Source organism: Cherax quadricarinatus, chromosome 57 (assembly GCF_038502225.1).
Source record: "Cherax quadricarinatus isolate ZL_2023a chromosome 57, ASM3850222v1, whole genome shotgun sequence".
Lineage (NCBI taxonomy): Eukaryota > Metazoa > Arthropoda > Malacostraca > Decapoda > Parastacidae > Cherax > Cherax quadricarinatus.
The window spans coordinates 10,870,957-10,885,949 of NC_091348.1; the positions used below are offsets into that span (position 1 = coordinate 10,870,957).

Here is a 14,993-nt window from a genome sequence, read left to right on the forward strand (position 1 = left end):
GGAGTTAATGAAAGCATTAGTCAGAGGGCAGAAGAAGGGTTGTTGAGGTGGTTTGGTCATTTAGAGAGAATGGATCAAAGTAGAATGACATGGAAAGCATATAAATCTATAGGGGAAGGAAGGAGGGGTAGGGGTCGTCCTCGAAAGGGTTGGAAAGAGGGGGTAAAGGAGGTTTTGTGGGCGAGGGGCTTGGACTTCCAGCAAGCGTGCATGAGCGTGTTAAATAGGAGTGAATGGAGACGAATGATACTTGGGACCTGACGATCTGTTGGAGTGTGAGCAGGGTAATATTTTGTGAAGGGATTCAGGCAAACCGGTTATTTTCAAATAGTCGGACTTGAGTCCTGGAAATGGGAAGTACAATGCCTGCACTTTAAAGGAGGGGTTTGGGATATTGGCAGTTTGGAGGGATATGTTGTGTATCTTTATGCGTATATGCTTCTAAACTGTTGTATTCTGAGCACCTCTGCAAAAACAGTGATAATGTGTGAGTGTGGTGAAAGTGTTGAATGATGAAAGTATTTTCTTTTTTGGATCACCCTGCCTCGGTGGGAGACGGTCGACTTGTTGAAAAAAAAAAAAAATAGTAATAATAATAATAACGGTAAGGAGAAACTTCAGAAGGCTGCCAGCAGTTGGCACCACCATCAGCAAAACATTGGCAACTACTACTAGTACACTTTGCACCTGTTTAGACTTAAGTAGTCTTAAGTAGGCATTTCTGCTCGAAATGCCTCGGCAGGATAGTGGCTTTCTTTGCTCCAGTCATATTATGATGTGTAAACACACATTGTAACCTTTGCAAAGGAATATATATTTTATTTATTTATTTATTTAAGGAACCTCCCTTGAAGGGGAAGTTCGCATCCTGAAATTTCTTTTGTATCCTGAAGGAAAAAATCGACCGAACGACAGTTCGTATCCTGAAAAATTCGCATGGTGAGGCTTTTGTAACCCGAGGTTCCACTGTAGTGGTCTGTTTTGCTTAAGAATCTGATTTATTTGATTTATCTGATGAGAGGAAATTAAGCATCAGTCTTAATATTTTTGTTTTGGGAATCTTGGATATCCAAAAAAAATAGGAGCCATACCATATACAAATATTTATGTAGGCTTTTCACCATTTTTTTTAAAGATTATTTTAGATAATTTTTTTTTTCTTACCGGCCATCTCCCACCGAGGCAGGGTGACCTTAAAAAAAAATGAAAGTTTTTTTTTTTACATTAGTAATTTATACAGCTACTTGCTCCTGGCATTTTAGTAACCTCTTATGAAATGCATGGCTTATAGAGGAAGGATTCTTGTTCAGTTCCTCGTGGAGACAATACAAATATGCGAAAAGTATTTTTATTAGTGATATCACAATATTTTACAATACTGTATTTTTCATAAATTTCATTTATGCATAAAAATGCATTCCTGATGCTGCCCATTTCAGATTTCTGTTTTTTATGCTGTAAATTCCAAATTTTTTACTTCTATGCTGAAATAAAATTTTAGGGTTTGATTTAGGAATGGAAAATTAGTAATAAAGCTGCTCCTCTCAGATGGCATCTCTGGCAGCAACAAGTTGGTCTAAACCTGTGCCGTTGGTCCCTTGTCTGTCTTGGAGCACAGCATCAGGAGTGTTCACTCAGGTCAGTTGTACTTTTAAGGCAAGGCTAATACTGAGTGGGCAATGGTATCACTACCACAATTCTTAAATAAAGTTTGAAATGAGGAACAAGTATAATTGTTTTATTGTGACTGTATTTATCCACTACTTTGACTGAATTTTATACAAAATAACTTACTTCAGACACTTCCTTTCTAATATTGTTTTAATGGGCTTGTGTAGTTATGCAAGATTTTTTTTTACAATTATGTTACATTCTCTTTGGTATGTCAATTACCTGTTGGTAATTACTTATCTGAGTTTGTATTGAATGAACTCTTGCACAAGATCCCACCATATTTACTTTTCTTCTTCTTCCAATAAACCGGCTGTATCCCACCAAAGCAGGGTAGCCCAGAAAGAAAAACAAAAGTTTCTCTTTTTAACTTTAGTAATGTATACAGGAGATGGGGTTACTAGCCCTTTACTCCCAGCATGTTAGTCGCCTCTTATGACACGCATGGCTTATGGAGGAGGAGTTCTGTTTCACTTCCCCATGGAGATTAGAGGAAATAAACAAGAATAAGAACTACTAAGAAAATAGAAGGAAACCCAGAGTGGTGTGTATACATATGCTTGTACATGCATGTGTAGTGTAACCTAAGTGTAAGTAGAAGTAGCAAGACTTGCCTGAAATATTGCATGTTTATAAGACACAAAAAAGACATCAGCAATCCTACCATCATGTAAAACAATTACAGGCTTCCGTTTTACACTCATTTGGCAGGATGGTAGTACCTCCCTGGGTGATTGCTATCTACCAACCTACTACCTAAAATATTTATTTTTATTTAATTGACATGCATCTCAACTTTTAGCTAACATGATTTAGTTGTACTAGAATTCACACATCTATGACAAGAGGCTGCTATTGCCGTTGTATCATTGATTACCTCATTGAAGTTTCTGTATGCTGCTCCTACACTGAAGTATTTTCTATCATCGTTTTGACTTGAACATTTTATGTCTATTTGTCTCTCCTAGCTATGAATCCATTCCTGATAGAATCTGTAATTGTCAGTCATGTCTATTTCATGGAGAATTTTATATATTATGATCATGTCACCTCATGCTCTGTATTCCTGGGTCAAGTGATAAAACTGACAGTGTTCTCATAGCTCAGTCCTCTCATGTCTAATACTGAGAAGTCATACAAATTCCAAATGTACTTGTTTTGTTAAATGCAGAATTTATATCATTGCCTCTATCAGTATTTAGCTTTGCCTTGTATTTTGTGTGGAATTTCACAAGTTCTGAGAATGGTGAGGTTTTATGGCTGTGCAACAGATGCAACTTTTCATAACCACTTCCACAGCTATGCTGAGAGGTAAGAGGGTATCACAAATGTTTTGTTGTTCAGAAGTAACCAAATAGGTGCATTTCTTCAGATGGCTTCAGCAGCAGCAATCGGCTGGCATAAGCCTCTTGCAGTCGTCCCTTGTCTCTCATGGACCACAGCCTCTCAGTGCTTCACTCAGGTACCTTATTTACTCAAGATCTCTTTTATAATTCAATGTTGTCAGCATTATGTGTTCTGAGGAAGTTTGCAGGCATAATACAGTATAATCTTATCTCAGCTGTAGTATAGGTTTCCTTAAGATACATACATTTAGGTAGCAAGAAAGGTAAATCCCATATGAATGAAAAATAAGATACTACAGATTTCTCAGGATCTGTATATTTTGGCATCAGTCAGAGATCCTCTTCAGCTGATTGAGGCTGAAATATATAGACCAATATCATTTTTTTTCTGTCACAGTGTGATATTGATCTCTTTTTATGAGACTTGTATCACAACATTTAGGTAGATATTTATAGGTATATTTTATCAATGTGACTATGAAAACGGTGAACATTGCTGAGATTAAGGTAGTGACAGTGAAAACAGTTTAAAGTTAAGATTCATTATTCATCCTAGTTGTTTGTGGGGAAACAGTTCTTGTATTGGCCTCATCAGATTTACATATGGTCTTATGCAAGACTTGTCAGATGTTACTGACAGTTCAACATCTATTGAGAGTGAGCATGCCAGTTAAATTTTTGACTTTTCTGTCAGTGCCCTGATATGCTTGCACTTTCTCTTTATTAACTGTTCACTTAAATTACAACCTGTAAAACAGACATTCAGCTGTTATATGCAGAAAACTGCATTTTCAAGTCTTAACCACATTATCATAAATTTTTGAAATAAGAAAAGGACTTTGTGGATACCCTACATAATGTATGTATTGTACAGTATTCCAAGACAGACATTCTGTATTGCTTCATGAGAAACTGAAGGTATGTGGATGTCTTCCATGTTTTGTAATGTTTATAGTATACAAAATTCTTTAAATATTTTGTTCAGTTGCCAAAAAGATTACTGTTTTGTAATGCAATATTATTATAGTTTAAAAGTTTTGGCCTGTGTTGGAAAATTTGAATGAGAGGAGACACAGCATATGTAGAATAATGTAGAGGGCACTTTAAAATAACCTACATAGAAGAAGTAAGAGATATATTTAGATTATGCTTTAACCCTTTTGGTATCAGTCCCATTATATAATAGCTTTGAAGCCAGTCTCGGTCCCGTAGTACTACACCATGAGCTCAACTCATTCATATAAGCTTTGAGTGGTAAATTAGGGCCTAGATAGGAGAGAATTGGGTCTGTGTGGTAAGTGTGCACCATATAAGAAAAATCCTGCAGCACAGTGCATAATGAGGAAAAAACTGCGACTGTGTTTTTGGTTTAAAACAGAGACTTTGTGGTATATTTTTGTTTGTTTTTTATGGGTATACTCTCAGTTTCCTGCTTTCATTTGATAGAATGGAAGATATATTACAGAAATAGAGATGATTTTGATTAGTTTCAAAACTGAAAGTAGCTTGAAATTGAGCTCAAAAATAGCAGAAATGTTCGATTTTTGCCGATATTCCAGAGTACACATATGACATGACTTGTCCACTATGCATCCAAGTGGCCAGTCTAATATTCATTTACGAATGCACTGACATTATTTATACAATTATTACAATAATGCAGTAGTCTGCATAACAGTAAATCTTCTATTTTTTTGTGTGAATAAATGTTCAAAATGGAAAGTTAGTGTAATATAAGAAGGGCCTGGAGACATGACTAATGAACAGAGGAAATGTTTTTTAGTGCCAGGAATGTCTACATTGTTTATTCTGGACCTTACATTGTTTATTCTGGACCTATTTTTAAATTGGCAATTTTTGAATTTTGTGTGACACTGGCCAAATTACCAAGTTCTGATCACTTTATTTTATTGGGTAGTCGAAATAGGTAAATGGGTGGTTTCTTTACTTAATCGATAGAATGGAAGGATTAGTGAAATTGCTATGAGTTTGGTCAACGGGAACAATGGAATTAGCCAAATATAGGGTGCAAAGTGGGTGAAATAGCTGATGCATAAATATCGTCGAGACCGCTAACTTTGTGAGAATGTAATTCTGTAAGTTTTCCTTCAGATTTCATACTTTTGGTTTCATTACTTTTGGAAAAAAGATTCTCTACCATTTCATAAGATTTTTTTTTTTTTTTTTAAATTTTGCTACCCTGAGAGCAAGTTTGAGACCAGGGGTCGCAACCCTAAACGGGTTACCTGGAGAGTTTTTTTTTTTTTTAGGGGGGGAATTAAGGGCACACTATCAAGGCTGTAACAATTCACTCTTAACCCACAATCTGGAGAGGAAAGTAGATGTTATTTTGGTCCATCCTAGACCATTATTATATCCCATGTAACTTGATAATAGTCCAAGACAGACTGAAATGTTATATAAAAAATTTTATCTACAAATTGTGGAGTAATTGTGTCAGTCCAACATATAATATTTTATTATGTAGCAGTTATATTGGTGGTAGTGAGCTGCTCCAAGATATATAGCAGAGGTAATAATGTTGATCATTTGTCCAATAGGGTGTACTGAGTGGAGCCATCAACTGGGAGATGCTCAAGAACCAGTATTTCTCCAATGAAGTCTTCAGAGAGGACCTGTTTAACATGATTCAGTCTCCTGAAGGGGTAACTTGCTTAGATTATCACTTCATTAGTTGTCAAGCAGTTAGCTTAGACACTAAAAAGTGTAACTTAGATATAAATATTTACTGTTTACTACCAAAATTAGATACTGTGGAATTCTTACATGCAGTCTTTATAATTAATTCTGGTTAATTTTGCTGTCTGGTCCTGAGTATTAATTACAAGAATTGCTAGTAAGGGAACTGTTATTCCTGGGAGCTTCATAAGTTGTAGTAGTAGTCCTGCTATATTTACAGAATAATTTGTTAAGTGCATTTTTGATGGTGACTTTTAGTGAGTGATTGTGAGAGAAACAGAATGTAATTTGTATTAATTACTTTTTTTACAGCATTTTCCAGTATACCATGAAGTTGGACTGAAATTTGCTCGGGACTTCCCTGGCAGCTTATCCCATGTAGAGCGACTGATGGAAGATCAAGGGCAAGAGCGAAAAAGTGCCAAAGTTTGTGAAAATAGCATTGACAAAAATGAAAAAAATAATAGTGGGGTGATATCTGATTCAATAGATGCTCAAAGTACAAGAAACATTAGCAAAATGGAAAGACCAGATACCATCTCTCAATATTATGCAAACACGGTACACAGTGTTGCCTCCAGTGGTGGCCCACTTAGTATCAGTCTTTCTCTTCCAAGATTCAACATTTTACAAACACTTGGCTTTTCAAAATTAAAAATTGGTAAGGGACAGTCATCACAGGATAAGAGTTCTGTATCAAACAATGTTCTTGTTGGATTTAGAAATACAAAGTCAAAAATATCAAAACCAATTCATGAACTTACACCAGTGGGGATCAGACCCAAGAAATCTATGAACACACGGACTGTAAAATTTGAGCCCTACATGCAAGTAAAAGATACGTTAACTTGGGAAGCAGTGCAGTTCATGCGTGGAGTCATGGATGAGTGTACACACTTGGGTAACTTCAGTGTGCCTGTCGACCCCTCGTTGGTGATTATTGTTGCTGCTGAAAATGATGGGTAAATATTTTGCTGCACATACACATATATATACCCAGAATAGGCGAGTCTTTATCAGCAAATTTTGCCAAGAATGCAAAACAGTTTTGGAGAAAGATTAATAAGCTGAGAAAGGCAAGGGAGTAAATGGATTCAGATTGTTAAGAACTAGATATATAATTATAGAGAGTTATCAATACAGCAGATTATTTATGCAACCTTTCAAAAATGCCACTAGTTAGTAAACTAATGAAGAGTATGACCACTGTCTTTCATTTATTTATAAGCTATTGAAAGAAAAGTGTTGGAGAACCAGAAGTGTTATTGAGTCTTGCATAAAATCTTATATTACTTTATGACTAATCTTTAGCTGAGGAGTGTGATTAATTAGGGTTGATAGAATAGACAAATACAACAGGAACTTGTGAATGTACTTCAGGTACATGCCTCGTGATGGAATAATACCCCTCACAGAGATTTGGCCTGGAAGTGAAGTTAGAACCCTCCGTACCGGCCACGTCACTGCCTATCTTTTCAATCACCAGGTATTTCGGTAAGTACCAACCACTTAGTTCTTAAAAGATTATGAATAAAATTGCAGTAGTATACCTTTCTTGCCATTTAGTATTCTTTTTTAAAACTTTACTGGCTGTCTCCCACAAAGGTTGGTTGACGTAAAAAAGACACATGTTCATTGTCATTTCTGAAATAGCTGTCTTTCCAGAATTGCATTAACATCATGCCTTAAATGATCCTATGAACTGCAACATCTCCATCTCTTCAGAGTACAGCCGCAGTACTTTCTACCACCAGGACTGAGGCCCAGCTAACCAATTTTCCTGAATTCTTTTCTATTATTATGTTTTTTAACTCATCAGTTATCTCCAGCCAAGGTGACCCAAAGAAAATACAGTCACCATTATTCATACAATAGCCATCTTTTTAGAAGTGTGCTGACATCATAGTCAGATTACTCTCTGACTGTGACATCCCCACCCATCCATAAGGATGTGGGCACTGCCTTGCCTACCTCCAGGACTCAAGTCTAGCTAATTGGTTTTATCCCTTCATAAAAGTTACTTGACTCACACTCCAACAGTGTCTCCGTAAAAAACACTTTTCTCTGTTCACTCCTATCTAAAATGCTCACACAAATATGTTGGATACTCAAGTTCCTAAAACTCAAAGCTTCTTTTATTCCTCCCTCCAACCATTTTTGGGATGACCTCTATCCTTCCTACAATTATCAACAATGATTGATGATTAGATGGGTAGGGATGTTGCAATTGGAGGATAATCTGAATTGTTAATGTCAGCACACTTCTGGTAAGACAAAGATTGAATGAATGATGGAGAATGCATTTCGTATTGGGTCACCCTACCCTGATGGGAGATGGCTGTTTAAGTATAATAATAATAATAATAATAATAATAATAATAATAATAATAAAGGAAGAAAGGTGAAAGTGAACATAGATAAGAGTAAGGTGATGAGAGTATCAAATGAGTTAGGTAAAGAAAAATTGGGTGGGCTTATGAAGGATGAGGTTAACCATAGAATTCGTGAAGGAAAAAAGGTGAGTGGTGCATTAAGGTATCTGTGGAGACAAAAAAAGTTATTCATGGAGGCAAGGAAGGGAATATATGAGAGTATGGTGGTACCAACACTCTTATATGGGTGTGAAACATGAGCTGTAAATGCTGCAGCAAGGAGGAGGCTGGAGGCAGTGAAGATGTTGTGCCTAAGGGCAATGTGTGGTGTAAATAATAATTTCAGGGAATTTGTAGTATGGAAATTAGGAGGTGTGGAGGTATGAAAAGTATTATTCAGAGGGCTGAAGAGAGGTTGATGAGGTGGTTTGGTCAGAGAGGATGGAGCAAAATAGGAAGACTTAGAGGGTACTGTATAAATCTGTAGTGGAGGGAAGGAGGGGTAGGGCTTGTCCTAGGAAAGGATGGGGGGAGGGGGTAAAAGAGGTTTTGTGTACAAGGGGTATGGACATGCAACAGGCATGTGAGAGAGTGTTAGGTAGGAGTGAATGGAGACGAATGGTTTTTGGGACCTGACAGGCTGTTGGAGTGTGAGCAGGATAATATTTTGTAAAGGGATTCAGGGAAACCGGTTAGCTGGACTTGAGTCCTGGAAATGGGAAGTACAGTGCCTGCACTTTAAAGGAGGGGATTGGGATACAGGTTGACCATCACTAATCTGGCATCATCGGGACCTGTAAGGTGCCAGATTAGTGATTTTGCCGGATTACACAGTGGGTAGGTTAGAATACACTTAACCCAACGGCACTATTTACCCATAGGCGATTTCGCCCAATTTATGCCCTATTTTTGGCCCATTCCATTGTTCCAGTCTACCAAATTCATAGCTATTTCGCTAGTGTTCCTTCTATTCTGTCGATTTAGTACAAGAAACTGCTCGTTTTACCTATTTCAACTACCCAAAAAGTGGTCAGAAATTGGTAATTTGGCCAATTTCACACAAATTTCAAGAGATGCTAATTTCAAAATAGGGTCCGGAATAAACAGTGCGGACATTCCTGGCACTAAAACAACATTTTCTCTGTTCATTAGTCACATCTCCAGACCCCTCTTGTATTACACTTGCTTTCCATTTTGAAGTTTTATTCTCACAAAAAATAGAAGATTTACTGTTATGCAGACTAATGCATTATTGTAACAATTATATAAATACAGTGGACCCCCAGTTCGCGATATTAATCCGTTCCTGAGAGCTCATCGTAAACCAAAATTATCGGAAAGTGAATCAATTTTCCCCATAAGAAATAATGGAAATCAAATTAATCCGTGCAAGACACCCAAAAGTATGAAAAAAAACTTTTAACACATGAAATATTAAGTTTAATGCAGTAGAATAATTACAATAACAACAATAATAATAGAATAATAACAATAGAATAATTGACACTTACCTTTAATGAAGATCTGGTGGTGATTGATAGGATGGGAGGAGGGGAGAGTGTTGAACCTATTGTTTAGAAGGGGACTTGAGGTAGCTTTTCCTCCTGAGTAATGTAGGTCCTGCTTGGCAATTTCTTCCAAAACAGGCCTGTTTCGTCACAATTAAACACTTATTCAGGTTTCAATCCTTCAGCCTCTATGTACTCCTTGAATTCATGCACATATTTTTCAGCCGCTTTGTGGTCTGAACTGGCAGCCTCACCATGCCTAATCACACTATGTATGCCACTATGATTCTTAAATCTTTCAAACCAACCTTTGCTGGCCTTAAATTCACTCACATCACCACTAGTTGCAGGCAATTTCTTTACAAAGTCGTCATGCAACTGCCTAGCCTTTTCACAAATGATCGCTTGAGAGATGCTATCTCCTGCTATCTGTTTTTCATTTATCCACACCAATAACAGTCTCTCAACATTTTCTAACACTTGCGGTCGCTGTTTCGTAATCACAGTTGCACCTTTTGCAAGAACAGCTTCCTTGATTGCCATTTTCCTGCTCACTATAGTAGAGATGGTTGATTGGGGTTTACTATACAACCTGACCAGCTCCGACACACGCACTCCACTTTCGTACTTTGCAATTATCTCTTTCTTCATTTCAATAGTCATTAGCACCCTTGGTCTCGAAGGGTTGGCACTAGAAGCTTTCTTGGGGCCCATGGTGACTTATGTTGCAGAAACAAGCACCAAAAACAGTGATAATATGGATAATATGGAATGTACTGAATGTATCCTTAGATGCACGCACACTGGCTGGCTTGTAAACACTGGTACACACGGGGAAGTTCAGGCCACACGTGGACACGTCTCGTACGAATTGCATCGCATACCTGGTTTTGTAACGGGAACCGAGGCAAATTTTTGGCAATATAATGCATCGGTTCCTAGATTTATCGGATACCGATAGCATCGCGAACCGGGGGTCCACTGTAATGTCAACCCATTCGTAACCGTGTATTAGACCAGCCAGTTGGACATGTATTGGACGGTCATTTGTTTACTCTTGAACATCGGCAACAATCAAACATTTCCACTAGTTTGAGCTCAATTTCAAGGTACTTTCTATCCTAAAATCAATCAAAATCATATCTATTTCTGTAATATATCTTCCATTCTATCAAATGAGACCAAAGAAAATAAGAATACAACCATAAGAACCATACAAAAATACAGTGCAAAGTTGCTATTTTACACCAAAAACATGGTCACGGTTTTTTCCTCATTATGCATTGCATGCTGCAGGATTTATTTATATATTGCACACTTACCACACAAACCAGTTCTCTCTTATGTGGGCCCAAATTTACCGGCCACAGCTTATCTGAGTGAGTTGAGATCATGGTGACTGACAGTATATGTGCTTTACAATATACAGTATATGTGCTTTACACGAGAAGCATTTCTTTTATTTGTCGGAACCGTGGATAGGGATAAAAGTGAGCAGGTTATAACAAATGAAGAAAAGCAAATTGGAATGACTTATGCAGCAAGTAGTGCCACCAAACAGTAGTGGCAGGTTAGTGTGGCGACCCCAAAAATTTGAAATTTGGCTAGCTGAAATTAGTGCCGGATTATTGATGTCCGACCTGTATTGGCAGTTTGGAGGGACATCTAAACTGTCGCATCTGAGTGCCACTGCAAAGACAGTGATTATGTATGAGTGATGGTGAAAATGTTGAATGATGATGAAAAGTTTTTTCTTTGTTTTGAGGTTTTTCTTTCTTTTTTGGTCACCCTGTGTCTGTGGGAAACTGCCGATGTGTTAAAAAAAAAATTAGGTTTGTATTTGTAGATGTTAAATTACTCTGTCATTAACCTCAAGAGTAAGTCTATAATAAATTTAAATTGCCTGATCATGCTGCTGATGTTAAAAGAGCATGTCTTTCTCTCCACAGAGTCACCTACAGTAGTTTGCAGTCAGTAATTTTTTATTCTCACTAGTTGAACCATTCAACTTATTTTTTTTTTTTTTTTTTTTCAACAAGTCGGCCGATTCCCACCGAGGCAGGGTGACCCAAAAAAGAAAGAAAATCCCCAAAAAGAAAATACATTCATCATCATTCAACACTTTCACCACACTCACACATTATCACTGCTTTTGCAGAGGTGCTCAGAATACAACAGTTTAGAAGCATATACGTATAAAGATACACAACATATCCCTCCAAACTGCCAATATCCCAAACCCCTCCTTTAAAGTGCAGGCATTGTACTTCCCATTTCCAGGACTCAAGTCCGACTATATGAAAATAACCGGTTTCCCTGAATCCCTTCACTAAATATTACCCTGCTCACACTCCAACAGATCGTCAGGTCCCAAGTATCATTCGTCTCCATTCACTCCTATCTAATACGCTCATGCACGCTTGCTGGAAATCCAAGCCCCTCGCCCACAAAACCTCCTTTACCCCCTCTTTCCAACCCTTTCGAGGACGACCCCTACCCCTCCTTCCTTCCCCTATAGATTTATATGCTTTCCATGTCATTCTACTTTGATCCATTCTCTCTAAATGACCAAACCACCTCAACAACCCCTCTTCTGCCCTCTGACTAATGCTTTTATTAACTCCACACCTTCTCCTAATTTCCACACTCCGAATTTTCTGCATAATATTTACACCACACATTGCCCTTAGACAGGACATCTCCACTGCCTCCAACCGTCTCCTCGCTGCTGCATTTACCACCCAAGCTTCACACCCATATAAGAGTGTTGGTACTACTATACTTTCATACATTCCCTTCTTTGCCTCCATAGATAACGTTTTTTGACTCCACATATACCTCAACGCACCATTCACCTTTTTTCCCTCATCAATTCTGATTAACCTCATCCTTCATAAATCCATCCTCCGACACGTCAACTCCCAAGTATCTGAAAACATTCACTTCTTCCATACTCCTCCTCCCCAATTTGATATCCAATTTTTCTTTATCTAAATCATTTGATACCCTCATCACCTTACTCTTTTCTATGTTCACTTTCAACTTTCTACCTTTACACACATTCTCAAACTCATCCACTAGCCTTTGTAATTTTTCTTTAGAATCTCCCATAAGCACAGTATCATCAGCAAAAAGTAACTGTGTCAATTCCCATTTTGAATTTGATTCTTCATAATTTAATCCCATCCCTCTCCTGAACACCCTAGCATTTACTTCTTTTACAACCCCATCTATAAATATATTAAACAACCATGGTGACATAACACATCCCTGTCTAAGACCTACTTTTACCGGGAAGTATTCTCCCTCTCTTCTACACACCCTATCCTGAGCCTCACTATCCTCATAAAAGCTCTTTACAGCATTTAGTAACTTACCACCTATTCCATATACTTGCAACATCTGCCACATTGCTCCTCTATCCACTCTATCATATGCCTTTTCTAAATCCATAAATGCAATAAAAACTTCCCTACCTTTATCTAAATACTGTTCACATATATGCTTCAATGTAAACACTTGATCTACACATCCCCTACCCACTCTGAAGCCTCCCAGCTCATCCGCAATCCTACATTCTGTCTTACTTCTAATTCTTTCAGTTATAACCCTACCGTATACTTTTCCTGGTATACTCAGTAAACTTATTCCTCTATAATTTTTACATTCTCTTTTGTCCCCTTTCCCTTTATATAAAGGAACTATACATGCTCTCCGCCAATCCCTAGGTACCTTCCCCTCTTTCATACATTTATTAAATAAAAGTACCAACCACTCCAACACTATATCCCCCCCTGCTTTTAACATTTCTGTCATGATCCCATCAGTTCCAGCTGCTTTACCCCCTTTCATTCTACGTAATGCCTCACGTACCTCCACCACACTTACATTCTGCTCTTCTTCACTCCTAAAAGATGGTATACCTCCCTGGCCAGTGCATGAAATTACCGCCTCCCTTTCTTCCTCAACATTTAAAAGTTCCTCAAAATATTCTCGCCATCTACCTAATACCTCCCTCTCCCCATCTACTAACTCCCCTACTCTGTTTTTAACTGACAAATCCGTACTTTCCCTAGGCTTTCTTAACTTGTTTAACTCACTCCAAAATTTTTTCTTATTTTCATTAAAATTTCTTGACAGTGCCTCTCCCACTCTATCATCTGCTCTCCTTTTGCACTCTCTCACCACTCTCTTCACCTTTCTTTTACTCTCCATATACTCTGCTCTTCTTATAACACTTCTGCTTTGTAAAAACCTCTCATAAGCTACCTTTTTCTCTTTTATCACACCCTTTACTTCATCATTCCACCAGTCACTCCTCTTTCCTCCTGCCCCCACCCTCCTATAACCACAAACTTCTGCCCCACATTCTAATACTGCATTTTTAAAACTATGTATTCCAACCCTCTTCAACCCCCCCCCACTACCCATCTTTGCACTAGCCCACCTTTCTGCCAATAGTCGCTTATATCTCACCCGAACTTCCTCCTCCCTTAGTTTATACACTTTCACCTCCCTCTTACTTGTTGTTGCCACCTTCCTCTTTTCCTATCTACCTCTTACACTAACTGTAGCTACAACTAAATAATGATCCGATATATCAGTTGCCCCTCTATAAACATGTACTTATTACCTACATTAAACTGCAAAGAATAGCTCATTATAACCATTATTTTTTCTTTTCAGGAAGGCTATCAAAGATTCCTTTGATAAGGTTATAACAAAATACTACAGTTGAAGTCTGGAACATTGCCTGTGTTAGCTATAGCATTTACTCTGGTTAAATAATTAGTGTAAAATCACTGCACTGCCATTTTGTCATAATACCTTCTTAAAATTCATTAAATTGACTAGAATAATTATACAAGTTTTCTGCATTCACCAGCCATAGTAGTAACCATCTTACCAGTGCATACAAAATGTAATGAAATTGGTATAGGAATTGATTTTCAAAGCCAGTAAAAATAGTTACACAAGTTAATGCAAGAGTTTTTTACAAAAACTCAGATAATTAGCTAATTAAAATTTTCTCTTATTGGTCACAGTACATTCTTTGGAATTTACTTTGCCTGTGAATGACTCTTGTATCTCATAAATACAAAAGTTATAGAGACTTCTTCACAGAGGCAAGTAGAGTAAAAATGCCTGTAACATCCACCGTTAAGTAGGACCTACACGTGCACCTCTAAATGACCCTTGTGGGTTTAGTGCTTTTATGAATACAAATTATGTAATTGTTTTAGTTACTAATGTCAGTACTCTTCCAATTTTGCTACTTTTATACTAAAGCCAGACATTTAAAAGCATAGAAAGTCATGATGGTGTCATCATTGTAGGTAGAAGTGTACTCTTCTTCTTTCAACAAACCAGCTGCATCCCACTGAGGCAGGGTGGCC

The 14,993-nt window shown here is 37.6% G+C and overlaps 1 protein-coding gene across 6 annotated transcripts in view; it reads left to right on the top strand.

The window, feature by feature from the left end:
- The window catches only part of LOC128693469 (protein ABHD18), a 34,860-nt gene that overhangs the window by 17,400 nt on the left and 2,467 nt on the right, over nucleotides 1-14,993 (top strand). For 4 of the 6 annotated variants that reach the window (XM_053783157.2, XM_070097361.1, XM_053783156.2 and 1 more), the window contains 6 exons: nucleotides 1,549-1,638; nucleotides 3,044-3,133; nucleotides 5,579-5,683; nucleotides 6,030-6,679; nucleotides 7,098-7,211; nucleotides 14,284-14,993. The exon at nucleotides 14,284-14,993 is cut by the window's right edge. In XM_053783157.2, coding sequence (XP_053639132.2) covers nucleotides 1,549-1,638; nucleotides 3,044-3,133; nucleotides 5,579-5,683; nucleotides 6,030-6,679; nucleotides 7,098-7,211; nucleotides 14,284-14,335 — 1,101 coding nt within the window. In that variant the 3' untranslated portion in view covers nucleotides 14,336-14,993. The remainder of the gene's footprint in view (nucleotides 1-1,548; nucleotides 1,639-3,043; nucleotides 3,134-5,578; nucleotides 5,684-6,029; nucleotides 6,680-7,097; nucleotides 7,212-14,283) is intronic. The other 2 variants (XM_070097360.1, XM_070097358.1) reach the window with 2 other exon arrangements.